Here is a 22,937-nt window from a genome sequence, read left to right on the forward strand (position 1 = left end):
TATGAGTTGGCCCTTTATGTGCTTGGTTTTTCTTTAAAATTGCGTGTGTGTGCGTACACATGCATGTGTGGGGGTAGTATGATGCAGAGTGCAACTTAGCGTGGGGAGGGCTAGTGGAGCTTTAATACTTTGCTCAGTTATCATCTCAATCTGGATCACAATCCCCCCTACCCTGTTCTAGTTATAGTAGTAAAAAAAGCTTCCATCAGTTTCAACCACATTATCAAAAGTGATTATTTGCCAATGAGTGATTACCTGTCAATGAAACTAATTATATGTGTGTATAAACACCACACACATAAAAAAAAAAAGAACGCCGAACAACACGTTGGGCTTTATTGACAGAAGATGGTGGTTTAAGAGAGAATATTATACGGTATCAACTTCTACAATATAATCACTGACAAACTGATGATGTCGATGTTTAGGAACATAAATCAAATTCAGTTCTGATGAATACAATATTATTTTGTTCTTGTGACAGACAAATTAACCCAATCAAAATTATTTAAAGTAATGTGTTAGAGAAACAGAAAATTTACCCCTTCCTTTAAGTTTTAATATTTAGGTTTTATTTGAAACAGAAACATTTAATTACAGCCCAGTTCTTTTGAAAACACACTGCTTGGCACATAGTTGCACCTACTGGCCCAAACAGAGTAGATTTAAGATGACCCATCCACATTAAGCAACCTTAGTTTGTTGTTCTTGCCTTACTTGTCTGCCATAGAGAGTTTATTAGTTTGCTGCTTGTAGTTGCTGGTTAGATCATTTTGCACTCGCTGAACAAGCTCCTCATCAATGGCATATTGTATTGCTGACTGGATGACATCCAACCACCAAGGTGAATTAGAGCGTATCTAGATGAAGAAAAGATGTATCCACAAATAATGTGGCATAAATCTTGTGTTCCTGAACCATACTTTATCATATTAGATTACTAGTAAATAGTACTGTGAACAGCTGAGAGATCAAGAGATGGCTAGAAAATATATATATATTGTTCCAAGATTTCATTTAACAAAATATATATTTTGTTGCAAGATTTCATTTTATTTATCCCCCGCCACTGGTTTTTTTGTGCAGCCCAGTGGCCGACAGTGCCACTGTGCTGACAGTGGCTGTGCTCCCGCAGTTCTCCATCAGTCTGAGGGCTGCCGACAGTGCTGACAGTGTGCCGACAGTGGCTTTTGTGCCGACAGTGGCTGTGCTCCCGCAGTTCTCCATCAGTCTGAGGCTGCCCTCCTCTCCTTTAAAGAAAGAGAGGAGAGGAGGGCAGACCTCATAATGACTAGAAGTGGCACCGCCTCCTCCAATTTCAGAGGAGGCGTGCGCCACTTCTAGCTCTGATGGAGCCTTCTGTGCCACTACTAAGTAGCATGAAAGGCTCTATCAGAGCGTTTTGGCACTGCTAGAAGTGGCACCCAGAAGGCGAGTGCCACTTCCCGGAGGTGGGCGCTGCTCCATTTGCGCTGCTATAAGTGGTGCTTGCCTCCTGAGCGCCACTTCTAGTGGTGTAAAAAGGTTCCAGTGGAGCCTTTCACACCACTTAGCAGCAACATGAAAGGCACTGTCTGGGCTGCATCCTTCCTCCCCTTTTTTTCAACGGGGGAAAGGAGGAGGCAGCACAGAAGTTATTGAGGTGACAATGACATTACTGCAATTACTTCTGGACTGAGGGGGCGGCAATTGGGGGAGGATGGCCCCTGGCGGAAAAAGTAACAGGATCACTACTGCAAAGCGGCTAGATAAACACACAACTAGCAGATTTTCCCCAGCTAAATATCAAAACATTGCAGGCACCTGAGGTCACTTCAAAACTGGTTGATATCTAAATAATTATTACAAGAGAGACTATGCTTCAAAAATCTGGACAAGTATACATTTTCTCCTCTTTTGGTAGCTCAGATAAACAAAAAGCTTTTAACACCCAGAGTAGCAACCAGAGTATGCCATTTGTGGGAAGCTATGATTTGGACTGAAAGCCCTGGGTTCAGATTCCTATTTGCTCATGAATCTGACTGGATAAACCTGAACCGGATATATTCTTACCCTAACCAAGTTTCAAGGGTGCAAAAGGGTGATAATCCCATATATTCCTAAATTCAATGCAGGAAAAGCAAGATATAAATGTGATAAATTGATAATTATGAAAACTTTTTATTTCAAACAGCTTTTGGTGGTGGGTGAGGAGAAAGTTTTGACAGTTGTGGATGTTGAGGGTCCTGCTGGACTATATTATCTGCTGTTTGCCTGATGCTTATGCATTTTAATCTTCAGTTTTTAGACCACTGTGGTTTTAAGTATTGTTTTATATATGTTTTATCATGCATGTGTTAATCTTGTTATAAACCACCTTGAGAGTCAGACCTGTAGCCTGGGAAAAGACAGTAAAGAAATCTTCTAAACAAAATTATTTTGGCAATTTTAAACCTTACAAAGCCTTTTTATCATTAATCAGTTTATCTGTTTATAGACCAACTTGTGCAAAACCAAGAAGATGTTAGTTTTCTCCATGTTTATGAACAAGAGATAAAGGCATAGAATATGTGTACACTTTACCAAGTTGGTAACAGAAAGTCCAACATTTTGCTCTAACCTATTTAGACAATTTCAAACACATATAAAATGTCCTCTCAGAGAGATGGTCACTATTTGTACGTTATTCAAAAAATTCATTTGTAGTCAGAATTTCTTTAAATTTTTTTTTTTTTTTTACAATGCTCCAGCTAATTTTTCTGTTGTGTTAAAGTTGTGTGACCACTGGTATTTTTACTTTTAATACTAAACAATTGTTGAAGTAACAATAAATATCTTATAGCTACTGTTGGTCTAAATCAGTAGTTCCAAACCTTTAGGAACTTACAGACCACAGAGACAAAAACTGGAATCGTCATGGACCACATGAGACTGTGGAGAGTCTGGTCTCTGCCCTCTCTGGTAGTCTGTCTCCCAAGCACTCCCCCATGGACTATCATAGAGGATGGAGAATAGCCTGCCCAGTCACAGCTGACACTTCAATGGTTGTGGCTATGGGCAGTCCATTCGCTGCCCTCTTTAGTGGTCCATGGGAGATTGCTTACACAGCGAGACACTGTAAGTGATCAAAGGTGATATTTTTTCCCTAAGACCTTGTGGACCAATACTCAGGGTCTCAGAGACCACCTGTGATCCATGGACTTGGTGACAAGCAAGAAACAACCATGTTCACTGATCAACTCATACCATAATGTTCACTGATCAACTCATGTACAACTGGGAAAATATTCAATTTCCCCACATTTATTGGTAATGAACAGCATTGTTACAGAAACATGTTAACTTGAACGTGTTTTCTACTGAAACTTTGCAGACGCTCAACGAACTGAATCTTAGAACTTTATTATCTTTATTATCTTTGATATTATCTTTATTATCTGTGTGTGTGTGTGTGTGTGTGTTATTTTATGTTATTTATTGCATTAAATGTGTTATTTTATTTTAAAATTTGATACATAAAATGTATACAATTTGTTCAGGTTCATTCTGATAGGTTCTCCAAATACTATTGCATTAGAAATGAACAAGCAAAAAAACCACAAGCACAACCATTCAGATACAACTCAAAACATTTATAATGTCAAATGTGTAAATTAAACGTGGTGGCAGCCTCTTACTTTCCTCTGAAGTTCTTGAATTGTCTGTACAACTGGTTGTAAAACCTGGTGAGCTTCAGCAACTTCTGCATTTGATTTACTCATATAATGCTGACGAAGTTGTTCACACTGTTTTGAAATGACGTATAAATAAATCACTTATCTTTGCAAAAACAAAACAAACCCTAACACACAAAGCCTCAAACTCAAATAATACCACTGCTATATTAAAATTACTGTAAATATGCTGTAAGTGGTTATGATGAATGCCCGTTTTCTCCTTATTTTTAGATCTAAACCCCCTCCCCCGGAAGCTCCTATGCAGATTTAGCAGCCTAAAAAGTTGGTAGGTGACCCTTACGCAAGAAGTCATTGTACTTTATCTGTTTGAAACATTACCAGAGAGCACGTGGTTTTGAGCATTCAGAAAAAATATTGACTCTCTAGAGCAGATAAAGATAAACCTTGGTAGCTTTTCCCCTGTTCAGTTGGTCCAATAAAGGAAAAGAAGGGAACATGAAGAATGCATGCACACCAACCACCAGGCTCTGCTCCCCTCAGTCAGCCTGCCTTCTCCATAGGTCCTCTTACCCAACAATGGTGAATTTATGTTCTCTAGAGCACCAAATTTTCCTAGAGAGTAGTGGGACACTTTCAATTATTTTCATTTTCTAGAGAAGCCATCAAATAATTGCCATAACACTAAGTTAATACTGTTCAGGCATAAAGCTGTCTCTATGGTCCAAACCCAAGAGGCACTACCCTGTCTTTAAAAGCGCTTGATAGATCCAGGATCATTTGGGATCCCTCTGGTGACCTAGCCTTCATGGGTAACTTATTGTTATGAAAACTTTCCCTATTAAACCTGGAAAATTTTTTCATTGAAGTCCATGTTTCAGTCAATAACATTCTTATTCTTAAAACATAAAAGACCCTCACATGTAACTTCACTAACTATGGAAAGGATCTTTGTATGAATGCTTATAAATATTAGAACCTCATTAACAACAAACTTAGCAGAGATCTGTGCTCTTATCATAATAAAGTAATAATTCTGTTCACAGCATCTAGCTGTACTGTATATCTTCGTTAACTTCATATGTTGCAACCCCTGGCAGACTCTCACTCTCCAATGCTGAGCACAGTGTTCATGCTAGTATAGATTAGCATGCTAGTACAGCAGCTATGATTTCAATTAAGACTAGCACAGTGATCAGATACTCCAGTTTATAACCTGAAGGATTAATTCAGGGAATTCTAATTGGTATTGAAAGCTCAAGAGAGAACTTGTCTGAGTTTTGGGCCTTACCTAGCTGTCTCTCCTCCATCAACAGTCAACTACTATGCGAACAGGTTCATCTGAAACAGTCTGAAATTGATCTCCCCCTCCTAAGTGGATGTTGCAGTGTTAGCAAGGCATTATATGTAGGCCCCTGGGCTCCTACCTCAAAAGAAGCTCATTCTTTTGCCTGAAAAGTATGTTCAAGTCTATTTGTTATGTCTCTGAATGTGGGACAACCTCTGAAACACCCTTGGGCCACAGGCAGAAGCCCAGGCAGGGAGCAGAGGCAAAGGATGAGACAGCAAGCGGGAGTGCCCTGGAAGACTAGTGGAAAGAAGCTTCCCCTGCTGCTTGAAGCCTGCCTGGTCTCCCAGCCCTGGAGGCCATAAGCTCTGGCTGTTTTCCAGACTACAAGTTGGCCATATGTTCTTTGGGGAGGGGTCCAAGGCTGCAGGAAGAGGCCAGGAAGGGCAGAGGGAGCCTGCCAGACCCTGGGAGGCCTTGGGACCTGGGCCAACCAGAGCCCCAACCCTCTAAAGGGGCGGACCACTCCAAACGTACCCTCCTGGCAACATGCTTTGACGGGAGTAGCAGGAGCTGAACCATTTCTGGAAAGGCAGTCTAGCACCTGATGTAGCAGTGCCTGCATGGTCCAAACTTACACTGGATGTGATTTGACTGAGAGATCATTAGCTTGCTCGCCATAACAAACCTTGTTCGAGGTTGCCATGCCCGCTTGGGACAAGGGTGCCATCCACTTGGATGGAACACACCTACATGATGCTTCCTTCAAAAACCCTTCCTTTATACGTGTTATGTTCATAGATGGAGCTATATTAAGAATAGGACTTGAACCTAAGGTTTCATGGAGCGCTGGACCATCATCAGAAGCTCCTGTTCTCAAAAGAAGCTTCTGACAATGGAGTAGCGGTCTGCAGTACAACAGGATACAAGCCAATAAATAACTAAACAAACACTCCTCATTTAAGGTATGTCTGAAGGGCTCTTCTCCGTTCTCACTGTATGCCCCAAATCCAAAATTGACGCTTCTTTGAATTTTACAACCCAGTTTCGATAATCTGCAACTATTAACTGGTTCTGCTTCTCAACATCAGATCTTTTAGTGTTAATTACTGATTTGCTAGTCAACTCCAATGCCATTTTTTCCAAGATTTTAGCTAACAAAGCCACAAACTTCCAGAAATCTACGCCATGTGGAACATAATCCCAAATCTCCCAAATCTCTTAGCTCCCAATTCTGCAATGACAGCCCATGCCTTGCCCTGTACCATTCCCAACACACCGTTTTCAAAATTACTGATTAGCTCAACAAGCTTCAACCTGTTACACCTACATCATATTCGTCTTTGGAGTAGACATTTAATGGCCCAGTTCAATGGAGTGAATGTTTGAGCTTTATTCCTGCAAGAATGTCCAGTCTAATGCTAGAAAGAGGCTAGATACAGCAGGGTCCCTTACGAAGCCATTCATTTGTTTTTGGAGCTTGTTATTGTAAGAGTACCACAAGATGCATATAAACAATAAGATGTAGTAGATGACATTAAAAACAAGTTTATTTGCATCTGACCACAGAGTTTGTAAGAATCTTTGGGAGAGCCCCATGAGTTATAGAAAAATTCTTTCCCAAGTTATTTTGCAGTAAGTATTCCTTAAAACGCTTAAGTTCATAAAACACAATGAACTCTAATATCACCTCTTCCTGAAGTTTGCCATCACGCAAGGTAGGTGGAATTCCAGGATGCTTTGCTGCTAGAAGTTCCATCAAATTGTGTGTAGAATGAAGTCTCTATTGTAAACACCAAAGAAAAAATATTTGTTTGGTCCATCAATTTGCCCAATTTATAACTCTACAATAGCATAATTTCTGTTAGTTTATTGCACTAAGGGCCCAATCCTATCTTGTGCTGGAACAGGCAAGCCAAGAGGCTTGTGCTGTATCCAGTGCAGGATAGGTGCCCAAAGTGGCTCAGTTAGAGGTAAGGGGAAACTCTTCCTCTTATCTCCAGGTAAGCCACTGCAGCCCCAATGGGTCTCCTCGAACTTGTGCCACCTCCTGAGGAGAAGTCCAAGGAGAATGGGGTGACCTGAAGCCACTCCATGCTACTCAGGGAATGGGGTTGGGATCTGGCATAACTGCTGATCCCAGTCATCAGTTCATTCAGTACATGATACTATGCACATTCATTTTGAATTGAAGCATAGTATCCTTTTACAAAAAACAGCAGGTGGCACTAAATCAACTTGAAATGTCTGCTGAATGCAACTTCTTTAAATTATGAGAATATGTCAGCTGGCACAATGATCATTTTCCAAAAATGACAACATAACCGCACCTCTTTCAGAGCTTGAAAAAAATAAGACCTGGAAACTGACCTTGGCTCAGAAAGAGGGCTAACGTGAAGAAAAAGATCTCTGAACTTAAAAGTCTGACAAAATGTGTATGCTGGCTTAAAGAGCAGTTTCAGAGATTATGTACATACTTGCAAAGAATCTGTTTTGAGTTTTTCTTTGTGCTCCTCTGAGGAACGCAGCACCTCTCGGTACAAGTCGGCTGCCAGTGCGTATTCACCTGAAAAAATGTGCATATGTCAGACGGAATCGTTGGAACTTCTACAATTCAAAAGTCTAATTATCTACAACCTTTTGTGCAAAACATTAGAATCTTTTACCAAGCACATTGTTTTAATTAAAACACTGCAACTAATTCATGAATCTACAAAAAGAATTGTCAAATGAATTCCACTGTGAAACTCAGACAAATAAAATCCTTTTAACAGTAGGTGGCATCCACAGCTTCCTTTCCCTTGTGAAAAGGATCCTACCCAGTGAATTTTCATTCCAGCAAGTAGCAAGAAATCCGTGAAGCCCCTGCCTTTGGAGAAAGTCACATTCTCTCCACATGACATTCTCTCTCACATGACCTACGCCGGGGACTGGACAGGGGGAGTGCGTCCCTGTTGGTCCTGCTGGACCTCTCAGAGGCTTTCGATACCATCGACCATGGTATCCTTCTGGGCCAATTGGCCGAGTTGGAAGTTGGAGGCACTGTTTTGCAGTGGTTCCGCTCCTACTTGGAGGGTCGGTCCCAGATGGTGGTGCTGGGGGATGCCTGTTCGACACCCTGGCCCTTGAGCTGCGGGGTGCCGCAGAGTTCAATTCTGTCCCCCATGCTATTTAATATCTACTTGAAACCGCTGGGAGAGGTCATCTGGGGGTTTGGAGTGGGGTGTCATCAATATGCTGATGACACCCAGCTTTATCTCTCCTTTCCTCCAGGCTCCAGGGTGGCGGTTGAGGGCCTGGAGCGCTGTCTGGAAGCAGTGAGGAGCTGGATGGGGGCTAACAAGCTGAAATTAAATCTGGATAAGACAGAGGCTCTCCTGGTTCGGAAATCCTCGATGCAGGTGCTGGATTATCGGCTTGCTCTGACTGGGGTTGCATTCACTCTGAAGGAGCAGGTCCGCAGCTTGGGGGTCCACCTGGACTCGCAGCTGCTCCTGGATTCCCAGGTGGCAGCTGTGGCTAGGGGGGCCTTTGCTCAGCTTCGGCTGGTGCGCCAGCTGCAGCCGTACTTGGATCGTGCAGACCTGGCCACTGTGATCCACGCTACGGTGACATCAAGGTTAGATTATTGTAACGTGCTTTATGTGGGGCTGCCCCTAAAGACGGTTCGGAAACTGCAATTAGTGCAGAATGTGGCGGCCCGTGTGGTCACTGGAGCTAGGCGGTTTGACTCTGTCATTCCGCTTCTCCGGGGGCTACATTGGCTGCCCATTTGTTTCCGGGCCCAATTCAAGGTGCTGGTTTTGACCTTTAAAGCCCTATACTGCTCTGGGCCAGGGTATCTTAGAGATTGCCTACTCCCGCACAATCCGGCTCGTCCTCTCAGGTCATCAGAGAAGGCCTTTTTACTAGTGCCACCGCCTAAGGAGGTACGTGGGGCGGCGGCAAGAAACAGGGCCTTCTCAGTAGTGGCACCAACGTTATGGAACTCCCTTCCCCTTGACTTGAGAATGGCTCCCTCTCTTGAGACTTTTCGGCGAGGCCTGAAGACCATGCTGTTTAAACCAGCCTTCTGACTTCATGGCCTTTTTAACATCTTTTAGTTGTTTTTTTACAGGTCTGATTCCTCTATGAACTGCTCTTTTATGCTCTTTTTTATTCTGACTTTTATCTGACTACTGTTTTTATGGTTTCTGTTAATGTGTTTTTAATATGTTTTTATCTGTTTGTTAAATTATGTTTTAATCTGTTTTTAATATGTTGTAAGCCGCCCTGGGTCCCTTTAGGGAGAAGGGCGGGATAGAAATAAAGTTTATTATTAATTATTATTATTATCTCTTAGAAATTAAAATGAAACAAAAACACCCAAAAGAGAAAATCTTATCTGCACTTAAAGGCATAAAAAGACTCAAGCTTTCACGGTTTAACAGCAGTCCAATGGTTCTCAAACTTTTAGCGCTGGGACTCACTTTTTAGAATGAGAGTCTGTCAGGATCCATCAGAAGTGATGTCATGACCAGAAGTGACATTATCAAGCAGGAAAATTTTAACAATCCTAAGCTGCAACCCTACCCACACTTACCCAGGAGTAAATCCCATTTACTATCATTGACAATAACATATACATAGTAGTCTGTTAAAAGTACAGATGTGTAACATTTCCCCAAATGCAGTCACATACCATGGCAGCACCAAGTCTAAAATATTAAAAATAAAATATTGAAATGAATGGGGACCCACCTGAAACTGGTTCGCAATTCACAGTTTGTGTGGGTCCCAACCCACAGTTTGAGAAACACTGAAAAGTTATTGTAAATACAGAACTATATTTCCATTAGGTTTGGACAGTTTGATCATTATCCCCCTCTCCAAGTCTTCACAAGAAAATGACAGACTACCTGGGAAGGAAATTCCAAAAATATCTGATGCTGCTCTTAAATGCCACTCTTAGAGGTGTCATCGCATATGGAGGTGGGAAGGGAAGCGGCAAGAAATAGGGTCTTCTCAGTAGTGGCACCAACTTTATGGAATTCCCTCCCTCTCAGTTTATGAAATTCTCCCTCGGAAGTTTCCATCGGGGTCCCAAAAAGTTTTACTTCATACTAACTGTTGAATTTATGGTTATTTTAATATTGCATGTACTGTGGGTTTAATGAGGATGTTTTCTTTCTGATTGGATTTTACAGGACTTGCTCTTCTATTCTTTTATTAAGATATGCTGCTAATTTGTGATGTTTTAATGAGGACTTAAGGATGTTTTAGTTAGTATTTAAAACGTATGAATGGCAGTGTTTTTAAATGTTATGATTTTATGGCTCTGTTTGCTGCTTTGGGTGCCCTTTGGAGAAAAAAGTGGGGCACAAAGTGAGTAAATGAATGAATGCTGCCTGGTTCTGGCTACAAGGTAGCACTGTCAGGAGGGATGCCCATGGTCACCACAAACAACATCTAAAGAGAAGCAACAGATCAGCCATAGCAGCAGAAGTGATATCTGAGGGCCCAACCCTATCCAACTTTCCAGCATCAGTGCAGCTGCAATGCAGCCCTGAGGTAAAGGAACAGATGTTCCCATACCTTGAGGAGGCCTCTGTGATTGCCTCCCCACCACAGGACACAGTGCATGCCCCATTGGCACAGTTGCACTGGCACTTGAAAATTGGATAGGATTGGGCCCTGAGGCTCTATAGACTGATATTTTCTATCAGTGCCCTTCAACCCCATCCCCAGGGCTTAACAGTCAACATTCCTTTTTTATTGTCCGTCACCTTGGATGCCTGTTGCCAGGGAGAAAGGTGGGACAGACATATATTAAATAATTATTATAAATAAGAACAAGGCTGTTAGAAATCTGGCAAAATAGCAGAAAGTTCCATTTGATGCCATCTGGAAAGTATAGGTTACCAGGTTTGTGAGTGGGCTTGTGAAAACTGTCATCTTCTTTGCTGGCTGCTTTAAAGGGCATGCAAGGACTCCCTTAATACAGTGCATTCTGCACTTCTGATTCAATATCAGAAGAGTTCCTGCCTCTTTAGATATTGAAAATACTGAACCTCTTAGAACAGTATTTGTATCAGGGAAGACAGCAGTTTATTCCGCCTAACATCCACTTGACTATGTTCAACAAAAATGCAGTCAAGTGTTATTCTTGAGTATCTAGAATAGTCAGGCACCTTTTGCATTCACAAGTGCTGCATCTGAATGAAATGGCCTAATTTCGACAAAAAAAACCAAGCTGGTGTTTGACTAATGTAGAAACAATCATGGATCCCCCATGCCACAAGTATCCTATATAGTTCTGGTTCTTAAAACCTTAAGTATCCTATATAATTCTGATTCTTAAAGTCAAAGCACTCCACTCTTAAACATTTAGGGATATTCACACTAAGCTTTTGCTTAGTCCCTCATTATTTTTAGGCCTGGAGGACTTGATAAAGTTAAATTGGTAAGACGAAGTCCATCTGGTCAAAATTGGCCTCTTAGGATGAACTGTAAGAATATAACTTAATAGTGGGTATCATATTTACAAGATTTTCATCCCAGTATTTTGAGCTCATTTTACCTTTAATAATATGAATACCAGCTAAACCATTCAGAGCACACACCAGTTGTCTATGAGCTTCTTCGCATTCTGTTCGACATTTTTTCTGCAGCGATGTTAAAAGCTCCTCCATAGTCATTGTGCTGGAACAGAAACCCAAACATCAACTGAGGGCACCCAGTGGACATTTATTTAGTGTCACTGCTATACCTTTCTAAAAGAAGTAGAGGCAGCAAACAGAAACATAGCAAAAACTAAACATTAACAAAAAAAACTTGCAAAACTACAATTAATAGGTTAAAATATACAATGAAAGCACAAGTTTTCCTTTCATACTTCACTGGGAAGGGAGAGCAACTGCTATGAATTGAAAACTATGCAATCCTACTCAATACCTTTGAGAAACGTGTGCCAAGCATGCATACAACCTTTCCCCAGAGGACCCGTAACTTCACATTACAGGTGGAGCCTATTTATGCACATGAGTTCCGATATGCGCACGAGTTCCGTGACCCAGCGAGTTGTACTAAATTCCATAGAGTTACTCAAATATGCTGCAGCCTGACACTTGGGGCTGGAAGGAAACTAAGGCAGCTGTTCTCAATCCCCTCCCCTCCGCCTCCCCCTTCTCCATTCCGTACTCAGCCCTCCCTGTTGCTAGCTGTCCCCACTTCTTTTACAGGTGGGATGCTGAGCTTTTAAGAGTCCAGTCCTATGCATTTCTATTCAGAAGTAAGCCCCATTGTAGTCAATGGGGCTTACTCCCAGGAAAGTGTGGATTGAATTGTAGCCTGAGAGCCCAGCCCTATGCCTGCCTACTCAGAAGTAAACCCCATTCTAGTCAATGGGTTTTTCTCCCAGAAAAGTGTGAATTGGATTGTAGCCTAAATCTCATGCTTTGGCTTGCTGGGAAGACTTGCTTGCTGGGCTGTTTTGTATGTGTAGGCTGGAGCCTGTACCATCTCAGTCTGAAGGGGGGGGGAATTCGGCAAACACTCCCTGGGTTTTTTAAAGCAATCCACTGTTACTACTACCCCTGCCCCTGTGTGTGTGTGAGTGAGAGAGTGTGTTCCACCTTGCTGCACATGTTCTGGCTACAAAGGTTTTTGGTGCCCCCCCCTTCCCCTCCTCAGTCTCTTTGCTGGCTCAAGGGCTCCAGAAGTGTTACTGTTCCTTCCCAAGGGGAACCTCTTCCATGGCTCCGGCTTCTATTTCCCTGCCTGTGCGATGCAGAGCCTTTGTGCAGTGTTTTGGACTGCCTTGAAACAGGAGACGCCAGTGCAGGGCAAAGGAGGCAAACGTGTGTGTGACTTTCAGTTTCCCCCAACCCATTCGAGTTGAGAAAAATCTGCAAATAAAAAATCTGTGAATAAATAGGTTGCACCTGTACACATAAAAGAACAGAGAGAGGGTGGTGGGATATTGCAACAAATAGATGGAAGAGAGAAGAAAGACGCAGAACTTAAGAGGCAGAGCAGCTTGTTCTATCAAAGGGAGTAGATTGGCAGAATACAGGAGTGGGAGACACAGGGAGGAACAAAAGTTCAAAGTTCAGCTGACATTCTAAAATGAATGTAGGAAAGTCAAAATGTGGATTTTAAGGCACACTCTGCAGAAAGTTACATATGCAGCAGAAGCTCCAGTGAATGGCCCTCTGCTTGTTTGAACTCATGCAGATCTGGACCTGGCCATTATCAGGATGAGATAATATTAATATTATCTTATTCCTGTTCTGAGCTCCATGAAGCAAGAGCAGGGTACAAAAGCAAGAAAGGAGCTTGCTAATCAGGCAATGGTGCAATAAACCAGTTCCCCATTCCACTATCATTTGTGTCTTATTTAGAATACTTGGCACTGGTCTGAGACTTCATGCACAGAAACAAAACTTACCAATTTGTCCTTCACCTTCCTTGTCTAAGAATCATCCATTGCTCTCAGAAGAGAAAAGCCTGGAAACAGGCTTCTTCTGCAATGCTTTTCATGGGCCATATGTTTTGTTGCTATGTTGCTGACACCCATGAACATTCCACTGAAAAACTATGGAGTGGTTTGACAGATAACTAGTTCATTTAAAAATTAAAGCTGGTAAGTTCCACCTACATATTTCCTAAACATACATCAACAACTGAAACAGTAAGATGTCAGGGGTTAGTGGAACCCCCCTCCCCCAGGATCATATTACAATACAATCTGCTGGGTACAAATTGTCAACAACAAATTTCCCACTGATATGCTCTTTCATTTTTAGGAGCAAAAAGTAGAAAACAGTAATTTGTAGAGTTGAAAGTACTGAACCATTAATCAGCACAATGATTTCTTTGTTATCAAAAATGCAAATTTTTAAGTGAGTGTTAATTAGTGTGAGGCACTGCAAAAGGTTATTCAGCACTGCTGGCTTTATTGTACACAAACAGCCTTTAGTCAAGCAATTCATTTTAGATGACGTTCCAAATAAAAGATTTGAGTTACTTCGCTGAAAGTAAGTTATTGTGGTACTATAAATAATTTCAAAACACCATTTCCATGTGGAATATGGTGCATTCCATTATACTGCATCCAGATTAGGGACAAACCATTTTACCAGTGGTAAAAAAAATTATATCATTTGTAAAAGCAAATGAATGTGCTTGCAACAGATGTCCATGACTAACCTAAACTCCTTTTCGCTCAAAAAGGTATTCTTATTTAACTTTCCTGATCCTGCTGTTGACAAATTTCAGGAAGAGGTCATTCCAATATTCCAGGGATGAATATTCGATAGCCTGACACCAAAGCTGTCCAGGAGCGCTCCAGACTTGGAAGCAGTCCTCCTCACCAGTTCCTGCACAGTTCCTCACCAGTTCCTGCACAGTCACAGTCATGCCTGGCTCATGTAGCTTTAAACTGCACCATCTCCCTGCTTCACATGACTTGGAAAAGTCCCCATTTAAAGAGATGTCACTTCACTGAGCACTTGAGCTGCAAGTGATGCCTCAGCTGAAGCAGTGCAACTGAAAGCGTGGCCAGCAAGATGGCTGGGCCCCCGTTTCTTGAAAATATTAATATTTGTATATTTTTTCTCCTGTCATTTGCAGCTAATGAATTCCTACATGACAACTAAGTGTTTATTTCTGGCCATCATTTGTGTAATGATATCACTTTCTGCTTAATGATGTCACTTTCAGCTGCCAGCAGGTGCCATAAATACTATTTGGCCCATTGTATGAGATGAGTTTGACATCCCTGGTATAAAGTCTGGATGACCACCTGTCAGGGGTATTGCAACAGGTGCCTACATTGACCAGATGACCTCAGAGGTACATTCTAACGCTAACTCCTATATTCAAATTAAGTAGTAACATAATTAACCTTTTCTGCAGAGGCAAGAATTCTCCACGAACAGCTTGAGGGTGACAGCAGGCCTGCCTCAGACGCAACAAAGGGTACAGAATGGAAGCAACTGTTCTCCTATCCAGGCTGCTAAGTTTGAGCGACCAATCAGAAATCTTCCTGAGTTTTGCCAGAGCATCCTGGCAGCACACCTCATGCTGGCGATGATAAAAGTGTCTCTCCACAGGAGAAAAGTGAAGCCAATGTATCTCTTCTGTTTGAGGTGGGATCTGAATCTAACAATAAATGAAACAATAAACAAACAAACATTTTCCACCAACAACTTGGCTTATCTATAAAAACAGTCTTAGAACTAAAGTATTTACTTGGTCAATCACGTCCTTCTTTGCTGACCTCCACATTATCTTGGCTATGAAGTTGTAGAGAGGTTGTGGGTTTTTTCTGCAGTAAGGTCGATATAGAAGCTGATCCCACCAATATTTGACCCAGTAAGGATCAGCTCCCAGAAAAAGTACTAATCCATACAGATCTGTGAGAGAGGAAGAACATGTTTCATTGCAGGTTTTAATATCCTGCAAAGAAATATATTAAACAGAAGTGCATATATTCTAAAATTTAATTTGTATATTTGCATATATTCTAAAATATAAAGGCCACCTTAGCTTATCACCCCAACAAATTAAAAGTGCTTCCAGCTTTCTTTCTGAGATTAGTGGAAGATGAAACCTGAGTGGTGTGTATGTAGCCACTTTTGGGGTAAAGTCTATGATTACCAGCACACTCCCTAATAAATACCATGCATAGTCCACTAGCAAAAACACTGACATTTTTTGTAATTTGGTCACTGACCATAAATATAAGCATAAAAGCATTTTTTAATTGAGAAAGTGGTAAGTAACTGGTTTTCAGCAACATCAAATGGAAAACTATATCCAGGGATTTAGAGTATTGTACTCTTTTTTTCTCATGGGTATACTATGCAACCTTGGGCATATCTTTTTCTCTCCACTAAATTGCTGGCACAACTGCAAAGATCTAGAGGACTTCCATTTCATAGCTATTCTTATTCTTTAATGGAGGAAAATGTCCAGTCATTTACAGAATAATGGGCTTTTCCATGTCAAAACATTGATACAAGATTACAACACTTGGAAATAAAAGTTTCGTCAGAAATGATAAGGAAAGCATATAGGGAAGGGTGTACTATATCAAAGACTAAGTGACAAGCACAGTATAAAACTGGTGAAAGAAAATAACAAGATGGTGAAAGGAGAACTCTCAAAGATTTCAAAAACTTGATAAATAGAGTGAACAAGCAAAAATCTCTTTCTACTACCAACAATGAAGGAGTGTTTTGACCAAGATGATATGGGGGAGGGGGAGGAAGAACACTTAACACATGTTTTGAAATGCAGTTGTTCCTCTTTACCATTCAATACAGAAAGCAATTGGTTAAAAGCGTGGTGGTAGAAGGAAATCATGGCCAGGCTTAAACAATTGTGTGTTTTTTGTTTTTTTTTAAGAAAAAAATATCACAGTCAATTCTTCATACCCAAAGCTACTTTTAGCTTGCCTTTCTCAAAAAGGGAGCCCTATATGCCTCACAGCAAATTTGTTTGGAAAGTGAGGACGTCCTTCCAAAATAGTTGTAATACAACATGGTTTTCTGCTTTCTAAGAAAACCAAAAGAAGTCAGATGTTCTACTATTACGTGTACCTGATATAGCCCACTTCCAGTCAATGTTGAAGAAAGTTGCAAAATCTTCTGCACAGTAAAGGATCAGAAGGCAGGGCTGGAAGGACATCTAACAGACCGCTTACGTATAGTATACGGGAAGGAAACTACTCTCTCTCTATTTTTTGATACAGAGAAAATTTTAGCTATAGTATTCACCTTCCAATCCCCGCTGCACTGGTGTGCCACTGACACACCAGCGATTGATTCCAGTCAAACGGAGAGCCATTTCTGCAGCCTAATAAATGACAACAGAAAATATAATGAAAGTCTATGACAACTAGGATCCAGCTCCACCTGGTGCTATGTTCAAGAACATGGTAGAAGATAGAAGAAGTTAACCCCTGCTAATTGGGTAAGAGGCACTTTTTCAAGTGGGTGCTCCTTTTTTTAGCAGGGGGAGAGTAACTGGCCCACCTCACCCCAGCACTGTCTGTTCTAGTGGCTGTCTGCTGGTATTCCTTTGCATCTTTTTAGATTGTGAGCCCTTGTGGGACAGGGAGCCATTTAGTTATTTGATTTTTCTCTGTAAACCGCTTTGTGAACTTTTAGTTGAAAAGCGGTATATAAATACTGTTAATAATAATAATAATAGCAAAGTTCATGTCGAACCTCCATCATTTTAATACTTTCCAGATACATTCTCTACAAGAGAACAATTTCGTACACATGGCAAACAGCAACTCTAATACTAGAAATTTTGTTGGATTTTATCCCATCAAATTGACCTTGCAGCCAACTGAACAAAAATCTACACACCATGTTGGGTGTGTAACTATATGAACAGCAATACAAGCACATGTTAATAGCCCAATGATTAACTGGTAAAGCATGTGGTATCATTTGCTAAGAATGCTCTTTTGGAATGTGAAATATGCGACTGAAAATGTTCCTGTTTGAAAACTAATGAAATGGCCTTAAATACTATTCTTTAAAGTTAATGCAGACAGTTTTATAATTTTCCAGACCCAGGGCAGACTCTTTGCCTCTTTAGGCAGGCATTAAACAGACTAATATCTTGCTTTAAACTATGAAGCAGTGTAAAAGACAGGATGACCTAGTTCTCTAAACTGTCAGTATACATTATGTTAAGTGATTTTTCCCCCCCAAAAAGGACTGTGTTTCATAGCCAGTCAAACCTCCAGCAGGGAAAACATTTAATAGCAAACACCTCTAAGGGAAAACAGATCATTTGTCACTTCTGAAGGATGAACTACAAGGGCAAATTTACTTCCCTGAATGTTAAAAGGATATAGAAGCAGGTTCCTCAATTGTTTTCCTCCCCAATATCTTTCATGTTCAACAGAGGCATGCCCAAGATGCTCTCTCACCTTTGCAGTGGTGCACTCTACCATTTGTGCTTCATCCAGACAAATTCGCCACCATTCCACAGCTACCAAGGGGCTCGGGATAGCCATATACCGCTTTTGGTTCCTGAAACGACGCCCATCTTCACTATTGCTGTGAGGAATGTCTACGTAGTTCAGTTCATTACGAAGTACATCGTATGTGGTGATCACTACTTCCTGCTCTGCCAAGATGTGGGGTTGCAAAAAACCGTGCTTCTTCACTCCTTGGTAGACCTGCGTGGATTCATGCATAAAGCATAAGACCAAACACCAACAACTAGAAGCTTCTCCGCAGTGAAAAAAAAAATGTTTTTGGAAAGTCAACAATTTCCTATTTTACCAGAGGATTTTAACTCCAAGTTCAAGTAACTCTGTGTTCAAGACTGCTTCAAGTACACCCAATTTTTTTTACAAAATTTACAAAAGAGTAAATTTGGAAATAACCTAGTTTTTATCCATAAAGTAATTTCTGGTTCAGATTAATGAAAATTTTTAAAAGGTATGAAGGACATAAGAACTGACACTTAGGGAGAATCTTCCAAAAATCTTTATAGAGTAAGAAGTCATAAAGTTTTGTGAAATCAACTGAAAATAATACAAATATATTAATAATAATAAAGTTAACAGCTGAGCGAGTGTAGTATGTCTTCATCAGTTCAATGTGGATGTTGACACCGACTATTGAAACTGAGTCACATTTTAAAGTGTAACATTTACCAGGCTGCCGAAAACCTGGAAAATGATGGTAGCAAAGCATGAAATTTTGTCTTTCCTTATACATCCCAGAACTTTCCGATATGACTGCAACCATTCAAAGAACTCTTACAAATTTTTGCCAATATCAACATTTACTGAATTTCCAACATTTAAATATAAGGTGGCAAGGGGGAAATACATTCTTGCTCTATAAACTTCACTATAATTGCTGCTCGTCATTTAGAAAACAAAATCACTTCCTTAATAGTACACTATATAATTCACTTCTATTTCACTGTTTTCTAGGAAAGAACTCCTCTTCTTACCAACACTCGAAGGGACGATGATCTCACATGCCTGTTGATCTCATCAACCCACTGATGGCAAATTGAACTTGGTGAGATTATTAGAGTGGCTCCTGTGGGAACTGGTTTCATTGCCACCAGGCAATGGGGACAGTAAAAAGGCTTGATCTTCAGATTTTCTTCCTTATAGTTCACACACTCAGCATGTTGCCAAAGGTGGCAGTTCAAGCACTGCACACGTGCCTTATAGTCAGCCAAACCAAGCTCACCACAGATGCATTCAAAGCGGTAATCAGAGGTATTGAATGGAAAAATGGAACAGGGATGTTGTACAAAAATGCTAGCATGTTCTCGGGAGCCTGGGGTTGTATCTTCCAAGTCATCTTGAAGCTCCTTAGTCTGATTCATCCGTTTAGGAACAAGAGTAACTGATCCAGTTTCATCTTTCGAAACTAGTACATTGCCCTGCAAATCAGTAGACTCTAGGTTAATTGTCCCATGCTGAGAACCTTCTTTAGTTTTCCAATTCTTAGGATCCAGTTTTAATCCTGTACTGTCTTTGCTTTTTATACAATAATCATGCTCTTCTACTGTGATATCTACTGCCAGAGGTGGTTTTGGAGCATTTGCTGAGCATGTTCTCTTATCTCCAAATTCTTTGGTTTCATCTTTATAATCCGACAATGTTTTCTTCTGAACCCTAGCTGAAGATCTTAATTTCTAAAACAATAAGAAATTAAACTTCATAATCTGCATTAAATTATCATTATGCTGTCTGAGATCAAAATAGGCTTGCATGCTAATAAAAGTAACTTCTACGTGCACACAGTATGTCAGTGTGTAGGTGCATGGGAGTGTGCGCTATCCTCTGCAGTTCTGCATGCTGCTCCAGACTTGGGCACAAGGCAGGGGAGAAGTTCAGTGGGGAGAGGACTGAGAAAAGCACCAGTATGCATGTTATATTTCATGCACAGATATTTGGACTGCAGCCTTTGCAAAGATCATGATAGAGGCAAGGGATCATATTGAATTAGAAAAAGATGCGCTTCCAGGATAAAAAAGAGCACTTCACAACTTCATTTTTTAAAAAAGGTTTATAAAAGGCTGTAAGCCTCTTTTTATTTTTATTTTTATTTTTTTTGCACCACCATAGAACATTAGCGTTTTTCCTTACGGCATATTTGCAACAGTCCTAAGCCAGCACAAGGGACTTGCACGAGCCCAACCAGAGGTTGGGATTGCAATCTTAGGGCCCAAGCTTCTACAGTACGTGCTGGCTCACCACTGGCACACACTGCTGCAAATGTGCTGTAATGCATGCTGGGCAGTGGAGGGGTGAGGGGGGGGAGAAGTGTTCTGGGGTGGGGAGACAGCGGGGAAGGGTGCGGCAGGGAGCGGGGCAGGATCGGTGGAGTGGATCCAGAGTCCCATGTCAGCCTTGTGGTCCAACATGAGGTATCTTGATTCTGCACTGGCTAAATAGTCAACGCAGAGTTGAGAAGGCCCACTGCAGGGTCATTTCTCTTACCCGGGGAGGGGGAAGAATGTCCTGCTGAGGAGCTGCTGCTGGCTGCCCAGTGTGGTCAGGATGCTGCGGCAGCCATTTTGGCGCCGCAGTAGTCCCGTGCATTAAAACAGAATTTATTATTAATTAATTATTATTTATTAACAGTATTTATATACTGCTTTTCAACAAAAAAGTTCACAAAGTGGTTTATGAGTCTTGACTCTTATGAGATTATGAAATGTACTTAAGTTTCCTCATAAAGAATTAACTGTGGGAAAAATATAATACAAATATTAAACCAATAGGTTACATAATGTGGGAAATTCTGCCTGCTATTCCACTCAATATGCCCATGCGATGAGATGGGAGAATGAATCTGCTGTTCCCCTCAATTCCCACATGTCTCTTGTAGTGTGATTTTAGTTTTCAGCAAAAGAGTTCATATTTTTTGGATTTAAGGGTAGTTTTGACCATACGTAACTTTTGCCTAACCTTCACATAAGATGTGGAATGACTGTATTTACACAAACCAGTGTAACTGACTGAAAATATTTCTAACCAGTCAGCAACACTGAAGCTTGGAACTTTGGGATGGAAGGCATGATACTCATCTGGCTTTATCAAAAACAACTTCACAAATTAACATTCTGATTGAGGGGAAACAGCAGCAGCCTTATCAATTTTTATGAGTTTTTTTTTTTAATGTCTATGAATAACTTTTTTCTATGATTGAAATTTAATGGATTTTTAAAATTCCACTTTTTGCCATAGATGTTTGGTGCAATTTCAGAAAAAAGGCAAATAACAGAAATTAAATAAGGAAACAAGCAATAAAGAAACAAAATAATGTTTTGGCTTTATATGTGTGTGAGCAGTTCAAAATTATCCTGGGGGTGCAGGAGATACAAAACGTTAAGAATCTCTGACTGATGGCCCAATCTTATGTAAAGAAATGCCAATGAAATACATCTTTTGCAAAACAGCTGGCAAAACGCATCTTCTGCCAGTGCAGGTTGCCACACAGCAGCCGTAAAGCTCTTTCTCACAGTGCTAGCAGCCGAGATGCCAGTGGGAGGGCCAGAGCCAGTGAACACTGGAAGGCCCGCTGGAGCAGGCAAGCCCAGCACAGGGGACGCAACAAGGAGGAGATGGGGTGGGCGGATCAGGCTCAGGACAGGAGCGGGTCCAGCGGCAGCAGTGGTGCCCACCAAATCCAAACCCCATTTCCTGCAGAATGGGAGCAGTTATATGACAAAGGAAAAGAGAATGACTAGAATAATAAGAACTACTCTCAGTTTTAAATAATTAAAAAGTTCAATTAACCTCCAGTTTAAATATTTTTATAGTTCTAGCAGTCAGTTATGCAATTTTTTTAAAAGGATGTATCTGAACATTAAGCGGCAAATGTTGATTTAAATCAATGGTGTAAAGTGGCTTATCTTTTCTTTGAGGATTTAAATTGGCTTCATTGAAATCAATACACCCTGTTTATTAAAACAGATCATCAGCATTACTCCTGAGAAATCCATTTCTCATTTCAAGTACTACATCCACCATTAGCCACTGGGGTCTACCCTAAGTTCTGCCTGGCTTAGACTATGCACAATGATTTTAACCTAATGGAAAAGATTTGAGACAGTTACTAGTTGATCATACACCAAAAAATTCAAACTAAGGCCCATTAAAGGATATGCTAGATAACTCTCAATAGGACAACTAGATAAATTTCCTGGACAGCCCTTCCTACATGCATTTTATCTATCTTCATTTACTGGGACTAGATGCTTTGGCCTCTCCATGACACCCCTTCCTCATGTGGCCCAAATGTAATGGATAATATGTATCAGTAAATAGTAAGACCTAATATATCTCCTTCTTGAAACACAATTCTTTATCACCCAGTTTACCTGTTTTTTGGCTCTATTACAAAATTTTTGTTCTTTGTAGTTTTTGCCCAACTTGAAAGAACCAGCAAGACCGTGGCCTTTGACTTGTTCCACTATCTTCTCTACAATTAATTTTTCCAGAGTCTTTTTAAGAATCCGACGGTTTCTCTGTATGTCATACTTGTATATGGCATGGACATACTTAAAAATAGCTATAATGGATGCTCCCTTCTTTACATTCATTTCCTTTATAGCTGTCAAAAGCATCACTCGCAAACCTATATGAAGGAACAAACAGATTAGATAAAAAGATGTGCAAGAAGAGAATTAATCAAAGGTTCCACCATGGAAAATTAAAATACAGTCATGTGTTGCTTAGCGACAGCAATGCGGACTGGCACCCCTGTCACCAAGTGAGGCTTGACATTATACAAAGCCTCTGAAGGCGAGGGGAGCTGCACTCCCCTTTTCTCCAGAAGCTTTTCTGAGTCTTGCAGAGGCTCAGAATGCCCATTTTGGGTGAAAACACGCACCTTCTGGTTTCCTGGGAAACCGGAAGTCACATGTTTTTGGCTGAAACAGCCAGTCTGAGCCTAGCAGAGGCAGCATGCGGATGCATGTTGCCTCTGTGAGGCTCAGATAAACCTCAG

General features: G+C 40.9%; 1 protein-coding gene across 3 annotated transcripts in view; it reads right to left on the bottom strand.

Moving 5' to 3' along the window:
- Positions 1-22,937, bottom strand: part of SHPRH (SNF2 histone linker PHD RING helicase) — a 65,728-nt gene that overhangs the window by 19,867 nt on the left and 22,924 nt on the right. For 2 of the 3 annotated variants that reach the window (XM_066615453.1, XM_066615438.1), the window contains 11 exons: positions 22,309-22,565; positions 18,916-19,614; positions 17,876-18,127; positions 16,704-16,782; positions 15,175-15,338; positions 14,828-15,084; positions 11,501-11,622; positions 7,419-7,507; positions 6,632-6,724; positions 3,657-3,764; positions 718-860 (listed from right to left, as the gene is read on the bottom strand). In XM_066615453.1, coding sequence (XP_066471550.1) covers positions 718-860; positions 3,657-3,764; positions 6,632-6,724; positions 7,419-7,507; positions 11,501-11,622; positions 14,828-15,084; positions 15,175-15,338; positions 16,704-16,782; positions 17,876-18,127; positions 18,916-19,614; positions 22,309-22,565 — 2,263 coding nt within the window. The remainder of the gene's footprint in view (positions 1-717; positions 861-3,656; positions 3,765-6,631; positions 6,725-7,418; positions 7,508-11,500; positions 11,623-14,827; positions 15,085-15,174; positions 15,339-16,703; positions 16,783-17,875; positions 18,128-18,915; positions 19,615-22,308; positions 22,566-22,937) is intronic. The other variant, XM_066615445.1, reaches the window with a different exon arrangement.

This window comes from Tiliqua scincoides, chromosome 1 (genome assembly GCF_035046505.1).
Source record: "Tiliqua scincoides isolate rTilSci1 chromosome 1, rTilSci1.hap2, whole genome shotgun sequence".
NCBI classification, from domain to species: domain Eukaryota; kingdom Metazoa; phylum Chordata; class Lepidosauria; order Squamata; family Scincidae; genus Tiliqua; species Tiliqua scincoides.